This window comes from Tinamus guttatus, unplaced genomic scaffold (genome assembly GCF_059628265.1).
Source record: "Tinamus guttatus ecotype Peru unplaced genomic scaffold, ASM5962826v1 Tinamus_guttatus_pri_ptg000240l, whole genome shotgun sequence".
NCBI lineage: Eukaryota > Metazoa > Chordata > Aves > Tinamiformes > Tinamidae > Tinamus > Tinamus guttatus.
The window spans coordinates 9532764-9547364 of record NW_028288774.1 but is presented as its reverse complement, the minus strand read 5'-3'; the positions used below and the strand labels follow the sequence as shown (position 1 = coordinate 9547364).

At 54.8% G+C, this 14601-nt stretch overlaps 1 protein-coding gene across 1 annotated transcript in view; it reads right to left on the bottom strand.

The window, feature by feature from the left end:
• The window catches only part of MUC2 (mucin 2, oligomeric mucus/gel-forming), a 58583-nt gene that overhangs the window by 13064 nt on the left and 30918 nt on the right, over positions 1-14601 (bottom strand). Inside the window, exons 33-38 of the mRNA XM_088525695.1 lie at positions 12982-14511; positions 10784-11986; positions 8277-9698; positions 5899-7191; positions 3488-4903; positions 246-2420 (exon numbers count right to left, since the gene is read on the bottom strand). Coding sequence (XP_088381821.1) covers positions 246-2420; positions 3488-4903; positions 5899-7191; positions 8277-9698; positions 10784-11986; positions 12982-14511 — 9039 coding nt within the window. The remainder of the gene's footprint in view (positions 1-245; positions 2421-3487; positions 4904-5898; positions 7192-8276; positions 9699-10783; positions 11987-12981; positions 14512-14601) is intronic.

Here is a 14601-nt window from a genome sequence, read left to right as displayed (position 1 = left end):
CAAGCATGCTCAAACCAGTGATAATCATGCTAAGGGTTACTGGGCTCCACAAAAACTACGAAGTACATGGAGCCATCTCTGTTGCTTACCCACTTACCAAAGCCTCTGAAAAACCCAGTTCATGATGAATGTTGGTATCTGAAAAATTCACTTTTCCATGTGATCCTCTTCACAGAAACAAGCCTGATTTAATTAAAAGCCTTACTAAATGCTTTTTAGTGACAATTAATAAATAGTTCACATACCTATAGGTAAAGAGATGGGAGGCGATGGGGTCCTGATGATTATTGTTGGGGTTCTGAGAGTGGTGGTGAGCACTTCGCCAGTGGATCGAGAGGCTGTACCAAAACCAGTGGTTGTTGATACATTCGGAGTGACTCCAGTGGGTGGAGCTGTCAGGGAGGTGGTGGCTGTTGCTGAGGCGGTGCTGATTATCGTGGTCGGGGTGGGTTTTGATGTGCCTGAAGTGGCACTGGTGGTGGTGGTCTGCGAGATGGTAGAAGCAGTAGTGTATGGTGTGGTGCTGCTGGGAGCCTCTGATGATGTGGGTGTGGGGACTGTTGTTGACACATGCGAAGAAGTGCCCCCGGTGTGTGGAGATGTCAGCAAGGTGGTGGGTGTTGGCGAGGCCGTGCTGATTAGGGTGGTCGGGGTGGGTTTCAATGTGCCTGAAGTGGCGCTGGTGGTGGTCTGCGAGATGGTAGAAGCAGTAGTGTATGGTGTGGTGCTGGTGGGAGCCTCTGATGCCGTGGGTGTGGGGACTGTTGTCGATACAGGCGTAGAAATGCCCCCGGTGTGTGGAGATGTCAGCAAGGTGGTGGGTGTTGGTGAGGCCGTGCTGCTTATTGTGGTCGGGGTGGGTTTCGATGTGCCTGAAGTGGTGCTGGTGGTGGTCTGTGAGATGGTAGAAGCAGTAGTGTATGGTGTGGTGCTGGTAGGGGCCTCTGATGATGTGGGTGTGGGGACTGTTGTTGATACATAGGGAGAAGTGCCCCTAGTGTATGGAGATGTCAGAGAGGTGGTGGCTGTTGGCGAGGCCGTGCTGATTATGGTGGTCGGGGTGGGTTTCGGTGTGCCTGAAGTAGTGGTGGTTGTGGTGGTGGTGGTCTGCGAGATGGTGGAAGCAGTAGTGTATGGTGTGGTGCTGGTGGGAACCTCTGATGCCGTGGGTGTGGGGACTGTTGTCGATACAGGCGTAGAAATGCCCCCGGTGTGTGGAGATGTTAGCAAGGTGGTGGGTGTTGGCGAGGCCGTGCTGATTATGGTGGTCGGGGTGGGTTTCGATGTGCCTGAAGTGGTGCTGGTGGTGGTGGTGGTGGTATGCGAGATGGTAGAAGCAGTAGTGTATGGTGTGGTGCTGGTGGGAGCCTCTGATGATGTGGGTGTGGGGACTGTTGTCGATACAGGTGTAGAAATGCCCCCGGTGTGTGGAGATGTCAGCGAGGTGGTGGGTGTTGGCGAGGCCGTGCTGCTTATCGTAGTCGGGGTGGGTTTCGGTGTGCCTGAAGTGGTGCTGGTGGTGGTGGTGGTGGTATGCGAGATGGTAGAAGCAGTAGTGTATGGTGTGGTGCTGGTGGGAGCCTCCGATGCCGTGGGCGTGGGGACTGTTGTCGATACAGGCGTAGAAATGCCCCCGGTGTGTGGAGATGTCAGCGAGGTGGTGGGTGTTGGCGAGGCCGTGCTGCTTATCGTGGTCGGGGTGGGTTTCGGTGTGCCTGAAGTGGCACTGGTAGTGCTCTGTGAGATGGTAGAAGCAGTAGTGTATGGTGTGGTGCTGGTAGGGGCCTGTGATGCTGTGGGTGTGGGGACTGTTGTCGATACATAGGGAGAAGTGACCCCGGTGTGTGGCGATGTCAGCAAGGTGGTGGGTGTTGGCGAGGCCGTGCTGATTATTGTGATCGGGGTGGGTTTCTGTGTGCCTGAAGTGGTCGCTGTCGTCGTCTGCGAGACTGTAGAGGCAGTGGTGTATGGCGTGCTGCCGGTGGGAACTTCAGACGGTGTTGGCGTGGAGGATGTTGTTGATTCATGCAGAGTGACCACCGTGGTGCTTGGGGTAGTGGTAGTAGAGATGGTGCTCGGAATACACTCTGGTCTGTTTGGGAGACAGCAGACACTGATCTCGTAATTGATGCAGACAGGCATGGGTATCACTCCCCCTACCACTTGGTCCTTATTCTTGCAAATGAGCCCTTTGTTAACATCGCACTCCAGGATTTGCCCTAAGTCTTCGATGGGCGTGTCTGGGAAATCCTTTGCTCTGCACGAAATATTCTCAGGCTTTGCACACTCCCAGGAAGGGTCCTGCTTCTGGATATTCTCATAGGATTCATCTTCACCACCATCTGCACCCCCAGTTGGGTAACTCACATCGATCCAGTCAGTCCAGATGCAGATGCAGGGTCCTACGGCAGACATCAACAAAATACAGAGTTAGGAAGACTTGGGAAGACTTGGGAAAGGCTGAAAGCAGAACTGAGGCTCGCACATGGGACGGACGCTGCACAGTAGGGTCCAACTCAGAGCACTGCCACACAGTTGCGGTAGTTGACCCAGCCTAGCCATAGTAAAGCTCACTTGTATAACCATACTGTCCCTTCCAGCCCCACAAAACACTCTTGTGTGGAACAGCCACCGAACTAGGGATGGGATGCATGTGTTCCTCCAGTGAGCCCACAGGGGCTCTGATCACGAGCTTCTCATGACCAGTACACACTGACGTCAGGATAGGATGTCGGGCAAAGTAGGATCCAGCGCTACCTCCAGCCTCTGTCTCACCCTGTGCTGACACCTAATTCTCCCTGCTAACTCAGGGAGAAACCACTGAGTGTGGGCAGGCTGTGGACTCGGCAGCCGGCAGATGCTCCCGAATCAATGCTGGCTCACTTCCCCCCTCGCAGAAGTACCACAGGGACTTCTTACACCAAGAGGACAGCCCACAGCCACTATCAAAACATGGACTCAAACATTCAACTGAACCTCCTCCCCTGAAACCTGCTCTGGAAACATTCCTTCCTCCCTCCACGTAAGGAGACAGAAGGGGACAAAAAGAGAAGAAATGCTGAACAGCATGCTGCCCGGACAAATCATGACACAGAGGATCCCTTCACCAAGCATTACTCTAACTTCACACACTGATTCCATGGAAGCGCAGTGTCTACATGAAGCCCCATGGTGAGAGAAACAGAACTGGTGGCCTGCTCAGTGCCTGCCTCAGCAACGCTGCAGAACCAGGCTGAAGGACCTCCCTCTTCTCAAGCTAACTAGGAAGATCAAAAAGTCTCTCACTAACACACCTGGCAGCTCCTGACTCAAGAACGAGCCAGCCACAGGACTCGCTATGGGATCGGGCTAGTACAGAGGACGCACACTATGAAACAATTCATGCTGCCGGCAGTACCAGGCATGCAATAGATCAACTTCAGGTGCTGGCAGAGCGCAATGGCTCCCACAGCAAGGCAACACACAAGAGCACGGCTCAGGCCATTACCAGCAGATGATGTGGGTGAAGCTGTCAGGGAGGTGGTGGCTGTTGGTGAGGCCGTGCTGATTATCGTAGTCGGGGTGGGTTTCGGTGTCCCCGACGTGGTGGTGGTGGTGGTCTGCGAGATGGTAGAAGCAGTAGTGTATGGTGTGGTGCTGGTGGGAGCCTCTGATGCCGTGGGTGTGGGGACTGTTGTCGATACAGGCGTAGAAATGCCCCCGGTGTGTGGAGATGTCAGCAAGGTGGTGGGTGTTGGCGAGGCCGTGCTGATTATGGTGGTCGGGGTGGGTTTCGGTGTGCCTGAAGTGGTGCTGGTGGTGGTGGTGGTGGTATGCGAGATGGTAGAAGCAGTAGTGTATGGTGTGGTGCTGGTGGGAGCCTCTGATGCCGTGGGCGTGGGGACTGTTGTCGATACAGGCGTAGAAATGCCCCCGGTGTGTGGAGATGTCAGCGAGGTGGTGGGTGTTGGCGAGGCCGTGCTGATTATGGTGGTCGGGGTGGGTTTCGGTGTGCCTGAAGTGGTGCTGGTGGTGGTGGTGGTGGTATGCGAGATGGTAGAAGCAGTAGTGTATGGTGTGGTGCTGGTGGGAGCCTCTGATGCCGTGGGCGTGGGGACTGTTGTCGATACAGGCGTAGAAATGCCCCCGGTGTGTGGAGATGTCAGCAAGGTGGTGGGTGTTGGCGAGGCCGTGCTGATTATTGTGATCGGGGTGGGTTTCGATGTGCCTGAAGTGGTGCTGGTGGTGGTGGTGGTGGTATGCGAGATGGTAGAAGCAGTAGTGTATGGTGTGGTGCTGGTAGGGGCCTGTGATGCTGTGGGTGTGGGGACTGTTGTCGATACATAGGGAGAAGTGACCCCGGTGTGTGGCGATGTCAGCAAGGTGGTGGGTGTTGGCGAGGCCGTGCTGATTATTGTGATCGGGGTGGGTTTCTGTGTGCCTGAAGTGGTCGCTGTCGTCGTCTGCGAGACTGTAGAGGCAGTGGTGTATGGCGTGCTGCCGGTGGGAACTTCAGACGGTGTTGGCGTGGAGGATGTTGTTGATTCATGCAGAGTGACCACCGTGGTGCTTGGGGTAGTGGTAGTAGAGATGGTGCTCGGAATACACTCTGGTCTGTTTGGGAGACAGCAGACACTGATCTCGTAATTGATGCAGACAGGCATGGGTATCACTCCCCCTACCACTTGGTCCTTATTCTTGCAAATGAGCCCTTTGTTAACATCGCACTCCAGGATTTGCCCTAAGTCTTCGATGGGCGTGTCTGGGAAATCCTTTGCTCTGCATGAAATATTCTCAGGCTTTGCACACTCCCAGGAAGGGTCCTGCTTCTGGATATTCTCATAGGATTCATCTTCACCACCATCTGCACCCCCAGTTGGGTAACTCACATCGATCCAGTCAGTCCAGATGCAGATGCAGGGTCCTACGGCAGACATCAACAAAATATAGAGTTAGGAAGACTTGGGAAGACTTGGGAAAGGCTGAAAGCAGAACTGAGGCTCACACATGGGACGGACGCTGCACAGTAGGGTCCAACTCAGAGCACTGCCACACAGTTGCGGTAGTTGACCCAGCCTAGCCACAGTAAAGCTCACTTGTATAACCGTACTGTCCCTTCCAGCCCCACAAAACACTCTTGTGTGGAACAGCCACCGAACTAGGGATGGGATGCATGTGTTCCTCCAGTGAGCCCACAGGGGCTCTGATCACGAGCTTCTCATGACCAGTACACACTGACGTCAGGATAGGATGTCGGGCAAAGTAGGATCCAGCGCTACCTCCAGCCTCTGTCTCACCCTGTGCTGACACCTACTTCTCCCTGCTAACTCAGGGAGAAACCACTGAGTGTGGGCAGGCTGTGGACTCGGCAGCCAGCAGATGCTCCCGAATCAATGCTGGCTCACTTCCCCCCTCGCAGAAGTACCACAGGGACTTCTTACACCAAGAGGACAGCCCACAGCCACTATCAAAACATGGACTCAAACATTCAACTGAACCTCCTCCCCTGAAACCTGCTCTGGAAACATTCCTTCCTCCCTCCACGTAAGGAGACAGAAGGGGACAAAAAGAGAAGAAATGCTGAACAGCATGCTGCCCGGACAAATCATGACACAGAGGATCCCTTCACCAAGCATTACTCTAACTTCACACACTGATTCCATGGAAGCGCAGTGTCTACATGAAGCCCCATGGTGAGAGAAACAGAACTGGTGGCCTGCTCAGTGCCTGCCTCAGCAACGCTGCAGAACCAGGCTGAAGGACCTCCCTCTTCTCAAGCTAACTAGGAAGATCAAAAAGTCTCTCACTAACACACCTGGCAGCTCCTGACTCAAGAACGAGCCAGCCACAGGACTCGCTATGGGATCGGGCTAGTACAGAGGACGCACACTATGAAACAATTCATGCTGCCGGCAGTACCAGGCATGCAATAGATCAACTTCAGGTACTGGCAGAGCGCAATGGCTCCCACAGCAAGGCAACACACAAGAGCACGGCTCAGGCCATTACCAGCAGATGATGTGGGTGAAGCTGTCAAGGAGGTGGTGGCTGTTGGTGAGGCCGTGCTGATTATCGTAGTCGGGGTGGGTTTCGGTGTCCCCGACGTGGTGGTGGTGGTGGTCTGCGAGATGGTAGAAGCAGTAGTGTATGATGTGGTGCTGGTGGGAGCCTCTGATGCCGTGGGCGTGGGGACTGTTGTCGATACAGGCGTAGAAATGCCCCCGGTGTGTGGAGATGTCAGCAAGGTGGTGGGTGTTGGCGAGGCCGTGCTGATTATGGTGGTCGGGGTGGGTTTCGGTGTGCCTGAAGTGGTGCTGGTGGTGGTGGTGGTGGTATGCGAGATGGTAGAAGCAGTAGTGTATGGTGTGGTGCTGGTGGGAGCCTCTGATGCCGTGGGCGTGGGGACTGTTGTCGATACAGGCGTAGAAATGCCCCCGGTGTGTGGAGATGTCAGCAAGGTGGTGGGTGTTGGCGAGGCCGTGCTGATTATGGTGGTCGGGGTGGGTTTCGATGTGCCTGAAGTGGTGCTGGTGGTGGTGGTGGTGGTATGCGAGATGGTAGAAGCAGTAGTGTATGGTGTGGTGCTGGTAGGGGCCTGTGATGCTGTGGGTGTGGGGACTGTTGTCGATACATAGGGAGAAGTGACCCCGGTGTGTGGAGATGTCAGCAAGGTGGTGGGTGTTGGCGAGGCCGTGCTGATTATTGTGATCGGGGTGGGTTTCTGTGTGCCTGAAGTGGTCGCTGTCGTCGTCTGCGAGACTGTAGAGGCAGTGGTGTATGGCGTGCTGCCGGTGGGAACTTCAGACGGTGTTGGCGTGGAGGATGTTGTTGATTCATGCAGAGTGACCACCGTGGTGCTTGGGGTAGTGGTAGTAGAGATGGTGCTCGGAATACACTCTGGTCTGTTTGGGAGACAGCAGACACTGATCTCGTAATTGATGCAGACAGGCATGGGTATCACTCCCCCTACCACTTGGTCCTTATTCTTGCAAATGAGCCCTTTGTTAACATCGCACTCCAGGATTTGCCCTAAGTCTTCGATGGGCGTGTCTGGGAAATCCTTTGCTCTGCACGAAATATTCTCAGGCTTTGCACACTCCCAGGAAGGGTCCTGCTTCTGGATATTCTCATAGGATTCATCTTCACCACCATCTGCACCCCCAGTTGGGTAACTCACATCGATCCAGTCAGTCCAGATGCAGATGCAGGGTCCTACGGCAGACATCAACAAAATATAGAGTTAGGAAGACTTGGGAAGACTTGGGAAAGGCTGAAAGCAGAACTGAGGCTCGCACATGGGACGGACGCTGCACAGTAGGGTCCAACTCAGAGCACTGCCACACAGCTGCGGTAGTTGACCCAGCCTAGCCACAGTAAAGCTCACTTGTATAACCATACTGTCCCTTCCAGCCCCACAAAACACTCTTGTGTGGAACAGCCACCGAACTAGGGATGGGATGCATGTGTTCCTCCAGTGAGCCCACAGGGGCTCTGATCACGAGCTTCTCATGACCAGTACACACTGACGTCAGGATAGGATGTCGGGCAAAGTAGGATCCAGCGCTACCTCCAGCCTCTGTCTCACCCTGTGCTGACACCTACTTCTCCCTGCTAACTCAGGGAGAAACCACTGAGTGTGGGCAGGCTGTGGACTCGGCAGCCGGCAGATGCTCCCGAATCAATGCTGGCTCACTTCCCCCCTCGCAGAAGTACCACAGGGACTTCTTACACCAAGAGGACAGCCCACAGCCACTATCAAAACATGGACTCAAACATTCAACTGAACCTCCTCCCCTGAAACCTGCTCTGGAAACATTCCTTCCTCCCTCCACGTAAGGAGACAGAAGGGGACAAAAAGAGAAGAAATGCTGAACAGCATGCTGCCCGGACAAATCATGACACAGAGGATCCCTTCACCAAGCATTACTCTAACTTCACACACTGATTCCATGGAAGCGCAGTGTCTACATGAAGCCCCATGGTGAGAGAAACAGAACTGGTGGCCTGCTCAGTGCCTGCCTCAGCAACGCTGCAGAACCAGGCTGAAGGACCTCCCTCTTCTCAAGCTAACTAGGACGATCAAAAAGTCTCTCACTAACACACCTGGCAGCTCCTGACTCAAGAACGAGCCAGCCACAGGACTCGCTATGGGATCGGGCTAGTACAGAGGACGCACACTATGAAACAATTCATGCTGCCGGCAGTACCAGGCATGCAATAGATCAACTTCAGGTGCTGGCAGAGCGCAATGGCTCCCACAGCAAGGCAACACACAAGAGCACGGCTCAGGCCATTACCAGCAGATGATGTGGGTGAAGCTGTCAGGGAGGTGGTGGCTGTTGGTGAGGCCGTGCTGATTATCGTAGTCGGGGTGGGTTTCGGTGTCCCCGACGTGGTGGTGGTGGTGGTCTGCGAGATGGTAGAAGCAGTAGTGTATGGTGTGGTGCTGGTGGGAGCCTCTGATGCCGTGGGTGTGGGGACTGTTGTCGATACAGGCGTAGAAATGCCCCCGGTGTGTGGAGATGTCAGCAAGGTGGTGGGTGTTGGCGAGGCCGTGCTGATTATGGTGGTCGGGGTGGGTTTCGGTGTGCCTGAAGTGGTGCTGGTGGTGGTGGTGGTGGTGGTGGTATGCGAGATGGTAGAAGCAGTAGTGTATGGTGTGGTGCTGGTGGGAGCCTCTGATGCCGTGGGCGTGGGGACTGTTGTCGATACAGGCGTAGAAATGCCCCCGGTGTGTGGAGATGTCAGCAAGGTGGTGGGTGTTGGCGAGGCCGTGCTGATTATGGTGGTCGGGGTGGGTTTCGGTGTGCCTGAAGTGGTGCTGGTGGTGGTGGTGGTGGTATGCGAGATGGTAGAAGCAGTAGTGTATGGTGTGGTGCTGGTGGGAGCCTCTGATGCCGTGGGCGTGGGGACTGTTGTCGATACAGGCGTAGAAATGCCCCCGGTGTGTGGAGATGTCAGCAAGGTGGTGGGTGTTGGCGAGGCCGTGCTGATTATTGTGATCGGGGTGGGTTTCGATGTGCCTGAAGTGGTGCTGGTGGTGGTGGTGGTGGTATGCGAGATGGTAGAAGCAGTAGTGTATGGTGTGGTGCTGGTAGGGGCCTGTGATGCTGTGGGTGTGGGGACTGTTGTCGATACATAGGGAGAAGTGACCCCGGTGTGTGGCGATGTCAGCAAGGTGGTGGGTGTTGGCGAGGCCGTGCTGATTATTGTGATCGGGGTGGGTTTCTGTGTGCCTGAAGTGGTCGCTGTCGTCGTCTGCGAGACTGTAGAGGCAGTGGTGTATGGCGTGCTGCCGGTGGGAACTTCAGACGGTGTTGGCGTGGAGGATGTTGTTGATTCATGCAGAGTGACCACCGTGGTGCTTGGGGTAGTGGTAGTAGAGATGGTGCTCGGAATACACTCTGGTCTGTTTGGGAGACAGCAGACACTGATCTCGTAATTGATGCAGACAGGCATGGGTATCACTCCCCCTACCACTTGGTCCTTATTCTTGCAAATGAGCCCTTTGTTAACATCGCACTCCAGGATTTGCCCTAAGTCTTCGATGGGCGTGTCTGGGAAATCCTTTGCTCTGCATGAAATATTCTCAGGCTTTGCACACTCCCAGGAAGGGTCCTGCTTCTGGATATTCTCATAGGATTCATCTTCACCACCATCTGCACCCCCAGTTGGGTAACTCACATCGATCCAGTCAGTCCAGATGCAGATGCAGGGTCCTACGGCAGACATCAACAAAATATAGAGTTAGGAAGACTTGGGAAGACTTGGGAAAGGCTGAAAGCAGAACTGAGGCTCGCACATGGGACGGACGCTGCACAGTAGGGTCCAACTCAGAGCACTGCCACACAGTTGCGGTAGTTGACCCAGCCTAGCCACAGTAAAGCTCACTTGTATAACCGTACTGTCCCTTCCAGCCCCACAAAACACTCTTGTGTGGAACAGCCACCGAACTAGGGATGGGATGCATGTGTTCCTCCAGTGAGCCCACAGGGGCTCTGATCACGAGCTTCTCATGACCAGTACACACTGACGTCAGGATAGGATGTCGGGCAAAGTAGGATCCAGCGCTACCTCCAGCCTCTGTCTCACCCTGTGCTGACACCTACTTCTCCCTGCTAACTCAGGGAGAAACCACTGAGTGTGGGCAGGCTGTGGACTCGGCAGCCAGCAGATGCTCCCGAATCAATGCTGGCTCACTTCCCCCCTCGCAGAAGTACCACAGGGACTTCTTACACCAAGAGGACAGCCCACAGCCACTATCAAAACATGGACTCAAACATTCAACTGAACCTCCTCCCCTGAAACCTGCTCTGGAAACATTCCTTCCTCCCTCCACGTAAGGAGACAGAAGGGGACAAAAAGAGAAGAAATGCTGAACAGCATGCTGCCCGGACAAATCATGACACAGAGGATCCCTTCACCAAGCATTACTCTAACTTCACACACTGATTCCATGGAAGCGCAGTGTCTACATGAAGCCCCATGGTGAGAGAAACAGAACTGGTGGCCTGCTCAGTGCCTGCCTCAGCAACGCTGCAGAACCAGGCTGAAGGACCTCCCTCTTCTCAAGCTAACTAGGAAGATCAAAAAGTCTCTCACTAACACACCTGGCAGCTCCTGACTCAAGAACGAGCCAGCCACAGGACTCGCTATGGGATCGGGCTAGTACAGAGGACGCACACTATGAAACAATTCATGCTGCCGGCAGTACCAGGCATGCAATAGATCAACTTCAGGTGCTGGCAGAGCGCAATGGCTCCCACAGCAAGGCAACACACAGGAGCACGGCTCAGGCCATTACCAGCAGATGATGTGGGTGAAGCTGTCAAGGAGGTGGTGGCTGTTGGTGAGGCCGTGCTGATTATCGTAGTCGGGGTGGGTTTCGGTGTCCCCGACGTGGTGGTGGTGGTGGTCTGCGAGATGGTAGAAGCAGTAGTGTATGATGTGGTGCTGGTGGGAGCCTCTGATGCCGTGGGCGTGGGGACTGTTGTCGATACAGGCGTAGAAATGCCCCCGGTGTGTGGAGATGTCAGCAAGGTGGTGGGTGTTGGCGAGGCCGTGCTGATTATGGTGGTCGGGGTGGGTTTCGGTGTGCCTGAAGTGGTGCTGGTGGTGGTGGTGGTGGTATGCGAGATGGTAGAAGCAGTAGTGTATGGTGTGGTGCTGGTGGGAGCCTCTGATGCCGTGGGCGTGGGGACTGTTGTCGATACAGGCGTAGAAATGCCCCCGGTGTGTGGAGATGTCAGCAAGGTGGTGGGTGTTGGCGAGGCCGTGCTGATTATGGTGGTCGGGGTGGGTTTCGATGTGCCTGAAGTGGTGCTGGTGGTGGTGGTGGTGGTATGCGAGATGGTAGAAGCAGTAGTGTATGGTGTGGTGCTGGTAGGGGCCTGTGATGCTGTGGGTGTGGGGACTGTTGTCGATACATAGGGAGAAGTGACCCCGGTGTGTGGAGATGTCAGCAAGGTGGTGGGTGTTGGCGAGGCCGTGCTGATTATTGTGATCGGGGTGGGTTTCTGTGTGCCTGAAGTGGTCGCTGTCGTCGTCTGCGAGACTGTAGAGGCAGTGGTGTATGGCGTGCTGCCGGTGGGAACTTCAGACGGTGTTGGCGTGGAGGATGTTGTTGATTCATGCAGAGTGACCACCGTGGTGCTTGGGGTAGTGGTAGTAGAGATGGTGCTCGGAATACACTCTGGTCTGTTTGGGAGACAGCAGACACTGATCTCGTAATTGATGCAGACAGGCATGGGTATCACTCCCCCTACCACTTGGTCCTTATTCTTGCAAATGAGCCCTTTGTTAACATCGCACTCCAGGATTTGCCCTAAGTCTTCGATGGGCGTGTCTGGGAAATCCTTTGCTCTGCACGAAATATTCTCAGGCTTTGCACACTCCCAGGAAGGGTCCTGCTTCTGGATATTCTCATAGGATTCATCTTCACCACCATCTGCACCCCCAGTTGGGTAACTCACATCGATCCAGTCAGTCCAGATGCAGATGCAGGGTCCTACGGCAGACATCAACAAAATATAGAGTTAGGAAGACTTGGGAAGACTTGGGAAAGGCTGAAAGCAGAACTGAGGCTCGCACATGGGATGGACGCTGCACAGTAGGGTCCAACTCAGAGCACTGCCACACAGTTGCGGTAGTTGACCCAGCCTAGCCACAGTAAAGCTCACTTGTATAACCGTACTGTCCCTTCCAGCCCCACAAAACACTCTTGTGTGGAACAGCCACCGAACTAGGGATGGGATGCATGTGTTCCTCCAGTGAGCCCACAGGGGCTCTGATCACGAGCTTCTCATGACCAGTACACACTGACGTCAGGATAGGATGTCGGGCAAAGTAGGATCCAGCGCTACCTCCAGCCTCTGTCTCACCCTGTGCTGACACCTACTTCTCCCTGCTAACTCAGGGAGAAACCACTGAGTGTGGGCAGGCTGTGGACTCGGCAGCCGGCAGATGCTCCCGAATCAATGCTGGCTCACTTCCCCCCTCGCAGAAGTACCACAGGGACTTCTTACACCAAGAGGACAGCCCACAGCCACTATCAAAACATGGACTCAAACATTCAACTGAACCTCCTCCCCTGAAACCTGCTCTGGAAACATTCCTTCCTCCCTCCACGTAAGGAGACAGAAGGGGACAAAAAGAGAAGAAATGCTGAACAGCATGCTGCCCGGACAAATCATGACACAGAGGATCCCTTCACCAAGCATTACTCTAACTTCACACACTGATTCCATGGAAGCGCAGTGTCTACATGAAGCCCCATGGTGAGAGAAACAGAACTGGTGGCCTGCTCAGTGCCTGCCTCAGCAACGCTGCAGAACCAGGCTGAAGGACCTCCCTCTTCTCAAGCTAACTAGGACGATCAAAAAGTCTCTCACTAACACACCTGGCAGCTCCTGACTCAAGAACGAGCCAGCCACAGGACTCGCTATGGGATCGGGCTAGTACAGAGGACGCACACTATGAAACAATTCATGCTGCCGGCAGTACCAGGCATGCAATAGATCAACTTCAGGTGCTGGCAGAGCGCAATGGCTCCCACAGCAAGGCAACGCACAAGAGCACGGCTCAGGCCATTACCAGCAGATGATGTGGGTGAAGCTGTCAGGGAGGTGGTGGCTGTTGGTGAGGCCGTGCTGATTATCGTAGTCGGGGTGGGTTTCGGTGTCCCCGACGTGGTGGTGGTGGTGGTCTGCGAGATGGTAGAAGCAGTAGTGTATGGTGTGGTGCTGGTGGGAGCCTCTGATGCCGTGGGTGTGGGGACTGTTGTCGATACAGGCGTAGAAATGCCCCCGGTGTGTGGAGATGTCAGCAAGGTGGTGGGTGTTGGCGAGGCCGTGCTGATTATGGTGGTCGGGGTGGGTTTCGGTGTGCCTGAAGTGGTGCTGGTGGTGGTGGTGGTGGTGGTGGTATGCGAGATGGTAGAAGCAGTAGTGTATGGTGTGGTGCTGGTGGGAGCCTCTGATGCCGTGGGCGTGGGGACTGTTGTCGATACAGGCGTAGAAATGCCCCCGGTGTGTGGAGATGTCAGCGAGGTGGTGGGTGTTGGCGAGGCCGTGCTGATTATGGTGGTCGGGGTGGGTTTCGGTGTGCCTGAAGTGGTGCTGGTGGTGGTGGTGGTGGTATGCGAGATGGTAGAAGCAGTAGTGTATGGTGTGGTGCTGGTGGGAGCCTCTGATGCCGTGGGCGTGGGGACTGTTGTCGATACAGGCGTAGAAATGCCCCCGGTGTGTGGAGATGTCAGCAAGGTGGTGGGTGTTGGCGAGGCCGTGCTGATTATTGTGATCGGGGTGGGTTTCGATGTGCCTGAAGTGGTGCTGGTGGTGGTGGTGGTGGTATGCGAGATGGTAGAAGCAGTAGTGTATGGTGTGGTGCTGGTAGGGGCCTGTGATGCTGTGGGTGTGGGGACTGTTGTCGATACATAGGGAGAAGTGACCCCGGTGTGTGGAGATGTCAGCAAGGTGGTGGGTGTTGGCGAGGCCGTGCTGATTATTGTGATCGGGGTGGGTTTCTGTGTGCCTGAAGTGGTCGCTGTCGTCGTCTGCGAGACTGTAGAGGCAGTGGTGTATGGCGTGCTGCCGGTGGGAACTTCAGACGGTGTTGGCGTGGAGGATGTTGTTGATTCATGCAGAGTGACCACCGTGGTGCTTGGGGTAGTGGTAGTAGAGATGGTGCTCGGAATACACTCTGGTCTGTTTGGGAGACAGCAGACACTGATCTCGTAATTGATGCAGACAGGCATGGGTATCACTCCCCCTACCACTTGGTCCTTATTCTTGCAAATGAGCCCTTTGTTAACATCGCACTCCAGGATTTGCCCTAAGTCTTCGATGGGCGTGTCTGGGAAATCCTTTGCTCTGCACGAAATATTCTCAGGCTTTGCACACTCCCAGGAAGGGTCCTGCTTCTGGATATTCTCATAGGATTCATCTTCACCACCATCTGCACCCCCAGTTGGGTAACTCACATCGATCCAGTCAGTCCAGATGCAGATGCAGGGTCCTACGGCAGACATCAACAAAATATAGAGTTAGGAAGACTTGGGAAGACTTGGGAAAGGCTGAAAGCAGAACTGAGGCTCGCACATGGGACGGACGCTGCACAGTAGGG